Below are 17,588 nucleotides of genomic sequence, written 5' to 3'. Positions count from 1 at the left end.
GAGATACAAAGAACACTATATTATTCTTAAAGGGTGTATCCAACAAGAGGACCTAAGAATTGTAAAACCTATGCCCCCAACAGGGGAGCAGCCAAATACAAAAGCCAATGTTAGTCAGAATAAAAAGACATATAGATAACAATACATTAATAGTAGGGGACTTCAACACTCCACTCTCAGCAATAAAAAGATCATCTAAGCAGAAGATCAACAAAGAAACAAGAGCTTTGAATGACACACTGGACCAGATGGACCTCATAGATATATACAGAACACTCCACCCTAGAACAACACAGTACTCATTCTTTTCGAAGGCACATGGAACTTTCTCCAGAATAGACAATATACTGGATCACAAAACAGGTCTCAACCAATACCAAAAGACTGAGATTATTCCCTGAATATTCTCAGACCACAGTGCTTTGAAACTGGAACTCAATCACAAGAAAAAATTTGGAAGAAACTCAAACACTTGGAATCTAAGGACCATTCTGCTTAAGAATTATTGGGTACATATTGGGAAAATTGGACAACTACATGCAAAAGAATGAAACTTGACCACTCTCTCACACCATACACAAAGATAAACTCCAAATGGATGAAAGACCTCGATATGAGGCAGGAATCCATCAAAATCCTAGAGGAGAACATAGGCAGCAATCTCTACGACATCGCCAAAGCAACATTTTCGTGACACATCTCCAAAGGCAAGAGAACAAAAGAGAAAATGAACTTGTGGGACTTCATCAAGATGAAAAGCTTCTGCACAGCCAAGGAAACAGTCAAAAAAACTAAGAGGCAGCCCATGGAATGGGAGAATATATTTGCAAATGATACTACAGATAAAAGACTGGTATCCAATATCTACAAAGAACTTCTCAAACTCAATAAGTGAGAAACAAATAAACAAATCATAAAATGGGCAGAAGATATGAACAGACACTTTTCCAATGATGACATACAAATGGCTAACAGACACATGAAAAAATGTTCAAAATCATTAGCCATCAGGGAAATTCAAATCAAAACCACACTGAGATACCACCTTACACCAGTTAGAATGGCAAAAATTGACAAGGCAAGAAACAACAATTGCTGGAGAGGATGTGGAGAAAGGGGATCCCTCTTACACTGCTGGTGGGAATGCAAGTTGGTACAACCACTCTGGAAAACAGTGTGGAGGTCCCTTAAAAAGTTAAAAATTGAGCTACCCTATGACCCAGTCATTGCACTACTGGGTATTTACCCCAAAGATACAGATGTAGTGAAGAGAAGGGCCATATGTACCCCAATGTTCATAACAGCATTGTCCACAATAGATAAATCATGGAAGGAGCCAAGATGCCCTTCAACAGATGACTGGATTAAAAAGTTGTGGTCCATATATACAATGGAATATTACTCAGCTATCAGAAAGAACGAGTTCTCAACATTTGCTGCAACATGGATGGCACTGGAGGAGATAATGCTAAGTGAAATAAGTCAAGCAGAGAAAGACAATTATCATATGATTTCTCTCATCTATGGAACATAAGAACTAGGAAGATTGGTTGGGGAAGAAAGGGATAAAGAAAGGGGGGGTAATCAGAAGGGGGAATGAAGCATGAGAGACTATGGACTCTGAGAAACAAACTGAGGGCTTCAGAGGGGAGGGGAGTGGGGGAATGGGATAGCCTGGTGATGGGTATAAGGAGGGAACGTATTGCATGGTGCACTGGGTGTTATACGCAACTAATGAATCATGGAACTTTACATAAAAAACCAGGGATGTACTGTATGGTGACTAACATAATATAATAAAAAAACATTAAAAAAAAGAATTGTTGGGTAAACTAGGAAATTAAAGAAGAACGAAAGCAATTTATGGAAACCAATGAGAACGAAAACATCATTTTCGATGTCACACTGTGACACTATGAGACACTGCAAAGGCGGTCCTAAGGGGGAAATATCTAGCCATTCAAGACTCACTCAAAAGAATAAAAAAATCTAAAATGCAGACCTTATATTAAACCTTAAACAGCTGGAGATGGAACAAAAGAACGGGCCTAAGACATGCACGAAAAGACAACTGTTTAAGATTAGAGCAGAGATCAATGAATTAGAAACCAGAAATATGGTAGACAGGTCAATGAAACTAGAAGTTTGTTCACTGAAAGAATTAATAATATTGATAAGCCACTGGCCAGAGTTATTCAAAACAATAGAGAAAGGACCCAAATTAATAAAATTATGAATGAAAGAGGAGAGATCACGGCTAACACCAAGGAAATAGAAACAATTATTAGAAATTATTATCAACAACAATATGCCAATACATTAAGAAACCTGGAAGAAATGGATGCCTTCCTAGAAACCTATAAACTACTGAGATTGAAACAGGAAGAAACTGACAACCTGAATAAAGCAATAACCAGTAATGAGATTGAAGCAGTGATAAAAACCTCTCAAAAAACAAGATTCCAGGGCCTGATGGATTCCCTGGGGAATTCTACCAACCATTCAAAGAAGAAATAATACCCATTCTACTGAAGCTGTTTCAAAAAACAGAAACAGAAGGAAAACTTCCAAACTCATTCTGTGTAACCAGCTTTACCTTGACCCCCAAACCAGGCAAAGAACCCATCAAAAAGGAGAATTACAGACCAATATCCCTGACGAATATGGATGCCAAAATTCTCAACAAGATCCTAGCTAATAGGATCCAACAGTACATTAAAAGGATTATCCATTACAACAGGTGAGATTTATCCCTGGGATGCAAGGGTGGTTCAACATTCCCAAATCAATCAGTGTGATACAACACATTCATAGTAGAAGAGAAAAGAGGGCTACCTGGATGGCTCAGAAGATTAAGCATCTGCCTTTGGCTCGGGTCATGATCTCAGGGTCCTGGAACCAAGCCCACATTGGTCTTCCTGCTCGGCGGGGAGCCTGCTTCTCTCTCTCCCTCTACTGTTCCCCCTGCTTGTGCTCTTCTGCTCTCTCTGTCAAATAAATAAAAATCTTAAAAAAAAAAAAAGAGACAAGAACCATATGATCCTCTCAATTGATGTAGAAAAAGCATTTGACAAAATACAGCACCCTTTCCTGATGAAAATCCTTCAGAGTGTAGGCATGGAGGGTACATTGCTCAATTGCATAAAAACCATCTATGAAAAGCCTAGCGTGAATATCATTCTCAATGGGAAAAAGCCGAGAGCCTTTCCCTTAAGATCAGGAACACGACAAAGACACCCACTCCTGCCATTATTGTTCAACATAGTATTAGAAGTCCTAACAACAGCAATCAGAAAAAAAAAAAAAAAGAAATAAAACATATTCAAATTGGAAAAGAAGAAGTCAAACTCTCTCTCTTCACAGATGACATGATACTTTATATGGAAAACCCAAAATATTCCACCCACAAATTACTAAAAGTCATACAGCAATTCAGTAATGTGGCAGGATACAAAATCAACCCTCAGAAATCAGTTGCATTTCTATACACTAACAATGAGACTGAAGAAAGAGAAATTAGGGAATTGATTCTTTTTAAAATAGCACCAAAAACCGTAAGATATCTCGGAATAAACTTAACCAGAGAGGTAAAGGATCTATACTCTAGAAGCTACAGAACACTAATGAAAGACATTGAAGAAGACACAAAAAGATGGAAAAACATTCCATGTTCATGGATTGGAAGAATAAACATTGTTAAAATGTCTATGCTACCTGGAGCAATCTACGCTTTCAACACCTTCCCTATCAAAATACCAATGACATTTTTCAAAGGGCTGGAACAAACAATCCTAAAATTTGTGTGGAATCAGAAAAGACCCCAAATTGCCAAGGAAATGCTGAAAAAGAAAAGCAAAGCTAGGGGCATCACGTTGCCGGATTTCAAGCTATACTACAAAGCTGTGACAGAATGGTAACGGAACAAAAACAGACACATAGACCAATGGGAAAGAATACAGACTGCAGAAATGGACCCTTGACCCTATGGTCAACTAATCTTTGACAAAGCAGGAAAAAACATCCAGTGGAAAAAGGACAGTCTCTTCAATAAATGGTGCTGGGAAAATAGGACAGCTATATACAGAAGAATGAAACTTGACCACTCTCTCACACCGTACACAAAAACAAACTCCAAATGGATGAAAGACCTCCTGGATGAGACAGGAATCCATCAAAATCATAGAGGAGAACATTGGTATAATCTCTTCGACATTGGCCACAGCAACTTCTTTCATTACACGTCTCCAAAGGCAAGGGAAACAAAAGAAAAAATGAACTTTTGGGACTTAATCAAGATAAAAAAATATCTGCACAGTGAAGGAAACAGTCAACAAAACTAAGAGGCAACCTACAGAACAGAAGAAGATATTTGCAAATGAAACTAGAGATAAAAGTCTGGTATCCAAGATCTATAAAGAACTTCTCAAACTCAATACCCAAGAAACAAATAATCAAATCAAAAAATGGGCAGAAGATATGAACAGACACTTTTCCAGTGAAGACATATGAATGGCTTACAGACACATGAAAAAATGTTCAACATCATCAGCCATCAGGGAAATTCAAATCAAAACCACACTGAGACACCACCTTACACCAATTAGAATGGCAAAAATTGACAAGGCAAGAAATGACAAATGTTGAAGAGGTTGTGGAAAAAGGGGAACCCTCTTACAGTGTTGGTGGAAATGCAAGTTGGTACATCCACTTTGGAATACAGTGTTGAGGTCCCTCAAAATGCTAAAAATAGAGCTAGCCTATGACCAGCAATTGCACTACTGGGTATTTACCCCAAAGATACAGACGTAGTGAAGAGAAGGGCCATATGCCCCCAATGTTCATAGCACCATTGTCCACAGTAGCTAAACTGTGGAAGGAGCCGAGATGCCCTTCAACAGATGAATGGATAAAGAAGATATGGTCCATATATACAATGGAATATTACTCAGCCATCAGAAAGAACGATTACCCAACATTTGCAGCAAGATGGACGGGACTGGAGGAGATAATACTAAGCGAAATAAGTCAAGCAGAGGAAGACAATTATCATATGGTTTCACTTATTTGTGGAACATAAGGAATAACATGGAGGACATTCAGAGAAGGAAGGGAAAAATGAAGGGGTGAAAATCATAGGGGGAGAAAAACTATGAGAGACTCTGGACTCCGGGAAACAAACAGGGTTTCAGAGGGGAGGGAAGTGGGAGGATGGGTTAGCCCGGTGATGGGTATTAAGGAGGGACTGTATTGCATGGAACACTGGGTGTTATATGCAAACAATGAATCATGGAGCACTACATCAAAAACTAGTGATGTATTATATGGTAACTATCATAACATAAAAAAATTAAAAATAATTAAAAATAATAAAAGAAAACTGTAAATGGATGAGTAAATGTAAATATATTTAAAAACTTTAAATGGGTGAGTAAATGTAAATATTTATATTAAAAATCTTTAAAATTCCTTTGCCTATTTAAGGCAAATATAATAATGTACTATCAGATTATAGCATATATAAAAATATAAAGTAAAAATGCAAATGATGTAAACACGTTACTGAAATTATACTCTTTTAAGATTTATACATTGTGAAGTTTAGAAAAAACAAATATGCTATATTTGTTCATGAATGTTCACCAAATAAATTTTTTAAATGGCTTGTACCATCTACCATCCATATGCTATGGATATGGAAGATCTGATCACTTTTCCCTTTTGAAATGGGAAACTTAAAACATGCGACTTGGTTGTGAACTAGTACATCATGATAATTAACATCCTGGGAAGATGCGGAGTATATAATAAAACTATCACCTTTGTATGATTTAAATATACCTATCTAGAAAATTCTGCTGTATATATAGAAATGTTTTTGGTAACCATGGTTAAAATTCAAGAGAGGTCTATTAAAATGTTCACTTCTTGATTGGAATTAAAAGCATATACAAAATTTTGATGGGCAGTATGATATAGAGCTGTACTGTTTAATATAGTTGCCACTAAGCCACAAGTAGCTGCTTAAATTTAAGTAAAGTAAAATAAAGTGGAAATTTTAGTTTCCTAGTTGCACTACCCATATATCAGGTGCTCTTTAGCCACATGTTCAGTGGAGATGTAGACCATTTCTATAAGTACAGAAAGCTCCTTGAAGCACACTCATCTAGATACTAACTTCCCCAAAACCCGTCATCGATACTTCCTCCTGGTGATTTTCGTGATGGTATACAAAGTGGAGGAGAATATCCAACATCACAGTGACAATGAAGCAAATTATTGCAAACCTGAAATCAAAACCAAATTAAAAATAACATTTTATGTACAACATAAAAGTTAAATGCATTACTCTCATTGTTAGTCAATGTAAATTATTGAAATATTGTTATTTATATATTGTAGATGGTTTTTGTTTAATGTGGAAAATATTTTTAAAATAAAATGTAATACAATAAATTCCCATGCAATTTACTGCAATTATGCCTTTCAAATGTCATAGGGATTTTCTTTTGTCTCAATTTTTTAAATAAAAGTAGATATCCTTCTTGATACAACCAAAATGCCTTATTCCAGAAAAACATAAAATTATGAACCAAAAAATTATACTAATCATCAGGAAAATGTAAATCAAAACCTCAATGAGGTATCGCCTCACACCAGTTCAGAATGGCTAGTATCAAAACCGGAAAAAACAAGTATCAGTGAGGATGTGGAGAAAAGAGAACCATGTGCACTGTTGGTGGGAATGTAAATTGGTACAGTCACTGTCAAAAACAGTATGGAGGTTCCTCCAAAAAATAAAAATAGAAATACGTACAATCCAGTAATTCTAAAACTACTTTTACCTAATGAAAACAAAAACACCAATTAGAAAAGGTATATTGCACTCCTATGTTTCTTGCAGCACTATTTACAGTAGCAAAGATATGGAAGCAACCTAAGGGGCTATCAGTAGATGAATGGGTAAAGATGTGGTATATATATATACAATGGAATGTTACTCAGCCATAAGGAGAGAGAGAGAGGTATCTTGCCATTTGTGACAACATGGATGGACCTAGAAGATATCGTACTAAGTGAAGTAAGTCAGACTGAGAAAGACAAATATCATATGATTTCACTCATATGTGGAATCTAAAAAATAAAATGAATAAACAAACAAAAAAGCAGAATTAGACCTATAAATACAGAGAACAAACTGGTGATTACCAGAAGGTGAAGTAGTAGTGGGAAGGGGCAAAATGGGTGAAGGAGAGTGGGAGATGCAGGCTTCAGTTATGGAATGAATAAGTCATGGGGGTGATAAGTACAGCATAGGGAATATAGTCAATGATATTGTAATAGCAGATGGGAGTTACACTTGTGGCGAGCATAGCATAATGTACAGAGTTGTTGAATCACTATTTTACACCTGAAACTAATGTAACATTGTGTGCCAACTATATTTCAATAAAAACATATAAAATAGTAGGAGTTAAAGTTTATTTTGAATTGTGCTAAGTTAAAAAATAGCTGCTATAAAAATAAACTTTTACCAAAAAAATGGGGGTAAAACCAAAAGGAGAAGTTTGCTTAAGGAGATACAGATACAAAAATGTATTTTGAGGGGCGCCTGGGTGGCACAGCGGTTAAGCGTCTGCCTTCGGCTCAGGGCATGATCCTGGCGTTCTGGGATTGAGCCCCCACATCAGGCTTCTCCGCTATGAGCCTGCTTCTTCCTCTCCCACTCCCCCTGCTTGTGTTCCCTCTCTCGCTGGTTGTCTCTATCTCTGTCAAATAAATAAATAAAATCTTTAAAAAAATGTATTTTGCTAGAAATAGGAAGGCTGGAAAATATCTCCAAATGTGACCTGGTGGATGAATTGAAAGAAGGATCAGAAGCAGACTAGAGAATCTAGAAGTAGGTTCATGCAAAAATTAAATAAAAAATTAAATTAAATTTAAATAAGAAAAGAAAGAAATAGAAAAGAAACTGTTAATAGGGCATATAAGTGACTGGGAAGAAAATTTTGATACAAGACACGCAGGTAGGTTGCATTATTCCTGGATTATTATATAAAATATGAAGCATTGGTATGGCAAGAGACACCAGCCACAAAGTTAAAGCCCAACTGAATGTTCAGAAAAACAAAGTTTACATAATTTCTATTCCTTAGTAGATAATTTCACAATGGATGGACAAATAAAAACACAAATGGCAAATATGACCAAAAATGTATTATGCTTAAAAACTGTATCATCAAATAAATATAAATTAACAATGGATTTAGCATGTTAAAAGTGATTTAAAAAAAACTGAGATGCTAGTCTGGCCAGAATTTGAGGAAATGCATATTTTTATACCTGACAGGTGGGAGCAAAAACTGGTATAATATTCCTTAAAGACAATAGAATATTTATAAAAATTTAAATGGTGCATAAATGTAGCCACTCACATATTTCATTAACAATTTAAGAAGTCAGACAAATGTGCAAAGGTACCATAATGCCCATTGTCCCACTACTTACAATAGTTAAGTGAAAATTAACATTATCCAAAAGTCCATCACTGAATGATTTTTAAAATATAGTGTGGAAGAGACATACAGGGAAATAAATTGAAGCCACTAAAGGGTGAACAAGATCAGAACAGACAAGAAACTCTGCTCTCACAAAAACATTAGATTATAATACATGTACTATAAATATACTACGTGTGTTTTCAAATATTTATCAGTACACATACACTCAATCACAAGCAATATTTACATGTATGCTAAATGTGTATGTGTAATCCTTAATAAATTCAATTTAGAAATGAATTTATTTCATATTCCATTTTTGTAGAAAGTTCAAAGCTCATGAGGCCTATGACAATGTGACTGAACACACAAATCATATACATATGTATAAATAATGGAATCTACTTTCCTTATTTTAACTGCAAATTTTCAAAGTAATTTCTATATCCAATAATTCTAGACCTCATTATCTTGGACAATGTTACTGACATAAATTAAAATAGCCAAACTTAGAAATGAAATAACCATTACATACCCCATGTCCACTGCAATTTACGTTTGAGTCACAATTTGCTCTCTGTGTGTATGAAATAGGAGAACAACGTCCCTGGTCACAATACTAAAATGTTAAAACAACAAATAACAGAAACTGTAAATGTAAAGCCAAGAGTTGGGCAATTGTACTTGGTATAAAAATTAAATGCACAATATATTTATATTTCATATCAAATACATACATAATATGAATCTGGATTTCATGAAATCTACTCATTCTAAAACAAGAACTTGGGAGTCCAAATGGTATGTTATTACTTTACCAAATATAAAATTTTGAAATGAGATACTATTTCTTTCCTATGAGAGAGCACAGCTGTGAGTTTATCGATATATTGATATTAATTAGTATAAGAACAAAAATAGCCAAGTTGTACTGACCATTTGTAATGAGCTTGGATCTATCTTCACACTCTTTATGTATTTTTATAAGACATACTCATATATACTCAAAGGAAATATTTTTATCCTCATTTCATATTTGATGATAATCTCTTTTTAAATTCATGCACAAGTTATCAACAGCCAATGTTCAGTGCAAGAACTCCTTTAGTCACAGAACCACATTGATCAATGTTAAATAACAGTGTTCTTGTCATTTTTTATATTTTTAAATTTTTCCAGCTTTAACGACAATATCTCTTACCTTTTACATTTGCACTTAAGTTATTTAATCCCCCATACCTCCATTTATCCATCTTTGAATTTGGAATAGCAATTATACCCAAATTCTTAAAAAGTGTAGGTTATGAGGATGAAATCATTTGCTAGACATAAAGGAACAAAAGCAGTGCCTATCACATAGTAAATCCTCACTAAATACAAGATACCGATTTAATTATTATTTATTTGACCAGATTTCTATGTATGCTGTATGTTAATTTTAATTTAATTTGAATATCTTTAGGGGAGTCTGTAAAAATTATCTGCTGGCTTTTCTCAAGTTATCTGATAGAATTTCACTATATGATGAATAAAATCATTATTTTCTATCACCATTAACCAATCTTCACAAAGGAAAGAATATCAGCTTGTTCATTAACTGCAAGAGCTCTGATGAAGCCAGCAAGAAAAGAAGTAAACAGATCAATTTGTAGTTGGCTTTTTTGTAATGACAGCAAAAGTAAGAGACACTATAAAAGTACTTAGCCCTGGGCAATGGTTGGGATGATGTTTTAAATATAAACTAATCTACAAGACTTCCTTCTTTGTTTTTGTTTTTTTTTTAAAGATTTTATTTATTTATTTGACAGAGAGAGAGACAGCCAGTGAGAGAGGGAACACAAGCAGGGAGAGTGGGTGAGGAAGAAGCAGGCTCCCAGCGGAGCAGGGACCCTGGGATCAGGTCCTGGACCAACAGCAGATGCTTAATGACTGAGCCACCCAAGCGTCCTAAGACTTCCTTCTTTGAACAAGAGACACAAATAGTGTCCCAGAAGCAGCACATCATGGTTCAAAGAAAAAAAAATAAGTAAATATATACTCCTAATGAGAAATGCCTGGATTATCTAAGCATATTTTCTTATAGTCCCAGGTATGAGTTTTTAAAAAAAAGGCAATTAATTTCATTTATTTATTCATTGATTAGCTTATCTAATTTTGGACAGTTAAATGCCCCTTTTCTCAAGTTTGAAATGAATGTGCTGAGATGTGTTTATCTTCCCTACCCTACCTAAGTGAGCTAGAAATCAATTTGATAAACTATTCTCCTGTTCTAAGTCTTATAAATAAAAAAAAATCATAAAAGCTTTCTATCATATCCAATATTCAGCAAACTTGTATTATTGGAATAATGCTTATCTCTATGCAGTATACTTTTTGCTCAGTACATTACACTATTAAATACATGCGTTTTATTTAAAATTTTGTTCTGATTAATAAGAGACCTTCTTTTCTTCATGATAATAAAGAAGATATAAAGTCTCCCCTCTCTCCCTCTGTCTCTTCTTATCAAGATAATTTTTACAAAGGATCCACAGTTAATGAGAGTAACGTAAAGACATCTTTTCTTTCAAACCACTCTGAAACCAACTGAACAGTGTAGAATAGCAAATGAAAATAAAGTATATCTGATGAATTTTTTAAAATTATCACAGAAGAATTCCAATTCAAATTCACAGGCATGGCACTCACAATTGCTCCCCTTTCCCTAATTAATGTGAGTAAAGGAGAATCAGAACAAGGCAATTAGAAGATGAGAGATTTAGGAACTTCCTGGGATTTCAAAATAAAATGAAGGCCACTGAGGGATAAAATGAAGCTAGGAAGCAACCACATCAAATACAATGGTAAAGGAGAGAGCCTGGTTGATCAGCCTCACAATGCTCTGGGGGATCTGCAGCCTCAGGGTAATAAGGAAAAGCAGAGGAGGAAGAGCCAAAAGGGCAGGTTGGGCAGGGAGGCTAAAATGTGGAATTATCCATGGAAGTGTCCGCAAAACCACAGAAGTAGGTCAGCTCTCATATTCACTATTCACCTTTTATTTTTCTCAATTACAAAATGCAGTCAGCACAACACTTTCATCCCAAGGAAAATTTAGAAAGGTATTTTGTTTCCTAAAGCAATTGAATTAATGATGACTAGAATTTGGGCTTTTCAAGTCTATCCTCTAGGAGAGTCACTATCCAATTAGACTACTGGAAGTGCCATGGCCTAAAAGCCAGTTCCTTGATGAAGACTGTCATGTGACAAACCCCTGTTACATGGAGAAGACTGCCAATTACTTGGGGGGGGGGCGTGTTTGTTTTTAATTTTATGTTAACATACAGTGCAATATTGGTTTCTGGAGTAGAGCACTCGGTGTTATGTGCAACTGATGAATCGCTAAATTCTACTCCAGTTGCTTTTTTGTTTGTTTTTGTTTTTAAATTAAAAATGGTGTGGGAGAAAAACTCAAGTCAGCTGAAAGCTCCTACAGAACCAAGTAAGAAAAGTTAGGTTTGCCTGCCTGCCTTCCTTCCTTCCTTCCTTCCTTCCTTCCTTCCTTCCTTCCTTCTTCTTCCCTCTCCTTACCTTCAGTTTCCTTCCTCCCTCACTCTTTTCTTTGTTTTCCCTCCATGGGGACATTAGCCAGTGGGGCATAGGCTAATGATCAGACTTTCCCAGGCAGAGAATCACTGCTGGAGAGATGAGTGATCTGTAAAGGTTTTAGTGGTCACATGTGGGAGTGGGACAAACCAGCATGGCAATCTTCTGAGGCATACGTATGTTTTATTTTAATTGTTACCATTATAATAGTACTTTTCTTGCACATGTTATTTCACTTTCACTACTTTTAAGATTCTTTGTCTTTAATTTTCAGAAATTTCATTATGCTGTATTCGGCTGTGGATTTCACTGGGTTCATCCTATATGATGTTCTTTGCTTTTTGTATCTGGGTATTTATGCCGAGCATTATTCCCTGAAATACTTTTCCATCCTTAAAATCTTTCTCCTATTCTCCTAGGATCTTAGAATGGCTTCTATCATGCCAAAAAGCAATAGCAAATGTTTGTGAAGATGTAGAGAAAAGGGAACCCTTATGCACTATTGGCAGAAATGTAAAGAAAATAGTATGATAGAATAGATAGAATAGAATGGAAGTTCTTACAAAAATTAAAAATAGAAACATCACATGATACAGCAATTCCACTTCTGAATATTTATCTAAAATAAATGAAAACATGTAATTCAAAAATATATATTCACCTTCATATTCATTGCAGCATTATTTACAGTAGCCAAGATATGTAAGCAACCTGTGTCCATTGATGAATGAATGGATAAAGCAAATGTAGCAAATATACACAATGGAATGTTACTCATCCATACAAAAGAATTAAATCTTGCCATTTTTGACAACATGAATGGACCTTGAGAACACTAGTTGACTGAAATAAGTCAGACAGAGAAAGACAAATACTGTGTGATCTTAGTTGTATGTATAATTTAAAGAACAACAAAATCCAAGCTCATAGATGCAGAGAGCAGATTGGTGGGGATTTGGGGAGTGGATAAAATAGGTGAATGGGGCCAAAATTACAAACTTTCAGTTATAAAATAAATAAGCAATGATAACTATAGTTAATAATACTATTGCATACTTAAAACTTGCTAAGAGAGTAAAACTTGAATGTTGTCAAAATAATAAAAAAAAGTTTGTAACTATGTATAGTAATGGATGTTAACTAGACTTCTTGTAGCGTCATTTCACAATATACACAAATATTGAATCACTATGTTGTATACCTGAAACTAAGGTAATGTTATATTTCAATTATATGTCAATTAAAAATAGTAACAAATAATTTTTAATAATCAACAAAAATGTGTAACAATCTATTTGACTCCATACACATTTCTAAATCACTTTCCAGAAAGTATGTGTTAATTTATATTTGTTTTTGGATGATAATAAGTTATGCTTCTCATCATCAATTATTATTTTCAACTCCTATTTAATTAGACAAAAACAGTAACTAGATATTCATGTAGTTTGTATTTATTTCACCAACCTAGAAGCACAAAAATCTCATTGTTCAAAAGTTTTTATAGTGTTCAATCTCTAGCCACACTACTTCCCTTTCTGAAACTTATGATGAAGCTGAAAGTTACAACTCTTTAATCACTTGGGCTTACTAGTGATCAGCTCCATCATAAAGTTATCTAGAGGCCTCATCCTGTCACTTCATTAGCATAAATTCGGTTTGATTGGAAGAGGCTCTTTATGAATAACAACAAAAACAGAAAAACAAAAAAACCCCACATTCCTATTACTGAGGAAATTCCAAGGGGTTTAGGAGCTCTGTGCCAGAAATCAGGGACAAAGATCGAATTGTTTTTGTGTGTTAAACCATAAATAAATCATTTGAGTGCTTTTCCCCCCCAATTAATGAATGATTAAATTAGCTGATAAATTTATGTATTTAATCTCGCACTTTTATAGTAAACATTTTTAAAATAATCTTTAAAGAGATAACATATTACTTTATCAGGCAATCAGCACTATGTGTTCCTTTGTGATTGTTTCATTATGTTTATGCAAGAATATGTATTCCCATTTTGAGATAAATTTACTATTCATTTCCATTTTCCTCTATTTTTCATTTCTTAAAATATTGTATCTAAATGTAAATTATCTAAATTTAAACAGGAGATACTTGAGTAGTGTTTTACATTAGTCAACCAATTTTTCAATGGTAGTAAAGATCCTTTATTTTGTTTCTTAAGGAAAAGAAAAAGAAATAAAGCTTAAACACCATTTTATTATTGGGTCTTGTGGGAGGGCCAAATTTTTAACCAGTATTTATTATGCTTTTGGAAGAACAATTAGAGGAGTTGATTAATGAGCAAATAGCTGTTTTACTTTTATTACAACCAAATTAATTCTTCCTTGTCAATTATTGTAAGACTAAATACTTGGCTATTTTTGTTTTCTTTGTTGTTCTTATTATTCAGATTGTTTTCACCTACTTTTTTTTTTGCTGTATTACTTGATTCTTTTTTGTGGTTTATATAAAATTTTGCAGACCAGATCCTAGCCTAATGAAGAAGCTAATATTCTCAAGTATGAGAAAACAAGTTTATCTATAGCAAAATTGATAATAAACAAAATGATAGTGAAACAAGTGTTCCTTCGACCCACAGAAATTCTGAACTTTAAATCTTAAAGTCATGATATAGTAACCAAAATTTGTAATATTAATTATAATAACAAATGTTAAGGTCTTCTCTGTTTTTATTTCATATGTGTGCATGTGCACATACACACACACAGACACCCACACACCACATATAATCAAGTCAAATTTTTATTTACCATATTTGGACCACACATAGTGCCATTTGACGTATAGGTATAATCTTCTGTTACATGTGCTGTTGGTATTCTTAAATATGCAGAGACACACAGATGGCCTTCCATGTAAGTATACTGAATATCAAATTTTTTAAATGGTATTACTTCTAAACGTGTCCAGTGACAAACTATTTTTCCACAAAGTATATCCCTGGCAATAAGGCAGAAAAAGTTATCTAAATGTCACATAAGGACAAAAATATAAGGGAAATAACAGTTCAAAATACGAGGATAATTGAATATGTTACAGATCATAACACCAAAGCTAAGCAAAACAAAACAATCTTAGGAAATGCAACATAAATATTGATCTGTATATAATGCATTTTTTCTCATTTGTATTAAACAACTCTTTGCAGTATAAACACACAAACACAACTGGAAAAGGTATAATTTGCTAAATACACACCTAAAATTACAAGAGTCTCTTCTACAGTTTCCAAAATCATCATTATGCATATTCACTTCTTGTGTACACAGAAAAGTAGAACCCTTTGCAACTGAAAATATAAATAAAGTTCCAATTATTCATCTTTAAAAAGATTAAAAACTGAAACTATGATAAATTAATTTAGAGATATCTAGATGACACCAATGCCCAGTCAGGGTCAGCTACAATAAATTTTGGGTGTCATCTATTGGCTATACAAGAAGAAGAAACACTAAAAACTATCCACTTCAGAATAGGAAAATTGTTATCATAGTGAAGAAATTATTAAGAAATCAAACAATCATTTACTCTCTTACCTGCAATTCTAATATCCTACTCCTTTTCCACCAATTACCTGAAATTTGACTAATATCTTATTTTTTGTGTCTTATATTTATTAGATCTATCTCTTGATGTAGTTTAAAGTTGTTTTGATTTACAATTTTATTTTCAAATTTGGATTTACATAAACAATACCTTTTATCATGGCTACAAGGTAGATTACTAACTTTAAGAAAATGTAGTTTAGAAATGAACCCCTGAGGAGCCCACACAAGAAAGACAAATCCCCATAATATTTGGCCTTGAAAGCAGGAGGATCCAAATCTTATGAATTCTTACAACCGGTGGGACTTAAAGCCTGGAATTTTAAAAATCAGCAGCTAGGCTCTAGTTGAACCCAGAGGGCATTAGGAAGGTGAGTCCCCACTCTCAGACAGTAGGATGAACAGCTAGCAGAGATATAGCATGCAAGCAGCACTTTGAAAAATACCAGGGGCAGACAGGAGGGAGAAGGATTTACTCATCTCAGAGAATCATTTTGAGAAGTAAGGATAATGAAGAAATGCCTCCAGGAATAAAGAAGCTGTCAGGTGCCATTTTCCTCCCCAAACCCCTAGTATAAACAGAGGGCCACCTGCAGGAAACAGCATGGCACAAACAATTGCTACCTAACTTTTTTACATCAAGCCCCATCCCTCGTGCTTCAGTGAATCAGCCCTTCCCAGTCATGCTTGCCTCAATCCCAGTGCCATGGGCCACCCAACCCCATAAGACCAGTGCAAAATCCACCAACAGCCAGTCAACAGACCCACATGTGTTTTGAGACCTCAGTTCCTGCAGTGATGGTGGCAGCAGGTCTCATTTCACAAGAAGACCAGCACACACCTTGTTAAAATGTGCTGCACCCAGCCGTGGATCAAACACTGCCCACGATTGGCAAAGAGAGCCTCTGCAGACAACCTTACTGAAGGAAAAAGAGACAGGGCTCAGGTAACACACATAGAAGACACTCACTGAAACATGAGGTCCTCGGGAACAGGGAACACTATACTGCAGGGTACTAAAGGAGCACTTCTTCATAATGCCATTACTTTCAATAGCAAGAGAAGTAACTGAATTTCCTAACACAGAGAAACAAACACAGAGTTAGACAAAATGAGGAGACAGAGGAATGTGCCCCATATGAAAGAACGAGACTAAACCACAGGAAGAGATCTAACCAAAACAGATATAAGTAATATCCTTGATAGAGAATTTAAAGTAGTAACCATGAAGATACTCACTGGACTTGAGGAAAGAGTGGAGGACATCCGTGAGACTCTTTAAGAAAAAGATAAAAAAGAATCAGAGATGAAGAACACAATAAACGAAATTAAAAATACACCCAAGTGAATAAATAGAAGGCTAGATGAAGCAGAGGAAAGAATTAATAACCTGGAAGGCAGAGTACTGGAAAGTAATCCATCTGAGCAAATGAGAGTAAAAATAATTATGCAAATTGAGAATAGTCTTAGGGAACTTAGTGACTGCATCAGGTATAAAACATTTGCATTATAGGGATCCTAGAAGAGAAAGAGAAGGGAGCAAAAAAATTTTTTTGAAGAAATAATAACTGAAAATAATTGATAACAACACAATAACAGTAGGGGAATTTAACACCCCACTTACATCAATGGACAGATCATCCAAACAAAAATACAACAAGGAAACAGTGGGTTTGAACGACACACTGTACCAAATGGATTTAACAGATATATTCAGAACCTTCTATCCTAAAAGAGCAGAATACACATTCTTTTCGAGGGCACAGGAACAATCTCCAGAATAGATTACCTAGTAGCTCGCAAAACAAACCTCAACAAATTCAAGATCAAAGTCATACCATGCATCTCTTTTGACCACAGTGCTATGAAACTAGAAATCGGCCATAAGAAAAAAACCTGGAGAGAGCATAAATACATGGAAGTTAAATAACATTCTACCAAA

At 34.8% G+C, this 17,588-nt stretch overlaps 1 protein-coding gene across 1 annotated transcript in view; it reads right to left on the bottom strand.

The window, feature by feature from the left end:
- The window catches only part of LOC130541838 (disintegrin and metalloproteinase domain-containing protein 18-like), a 220,725-nt gene that overhangs the window by 193,035 nt on the left and 10,102 nt on the right, over positions 1-17,588 (bottom strand). The window contains exon 2 of the mRNA XM_057303392.1: positions 15,300-15,390. Coding sequence (XP_057159375.1) covers positions 15,300-15,342 — 43 coding nt within the window. The 5' untranslated portion in view covers positions 15,343-15,390. The remainder of the gene's footprint in view (positions 1-15,299; positions 15,391-17,588) is intronic.

This window comes from Ursus arctos, unplaced genomic scaffold (assembly GCF_023065955.2).
Source record: "Ursus arctos isolate Adak ecotype North America unplaced genomic scaffold, UrsArc2.0 scaffold_27, whole genome shotgun sequence".
Lineage (NCBI taxonomy): Eukaryota > Metazoa > Chordata > Mammalia > Carnivora > Ursidae > Ursus > Ursus arctos.
The sequence above is the reverse complement of the archived record's forward strand: the minus strand, read 5'-3'. Positions and strand labels throughout refer to the sequence as shown.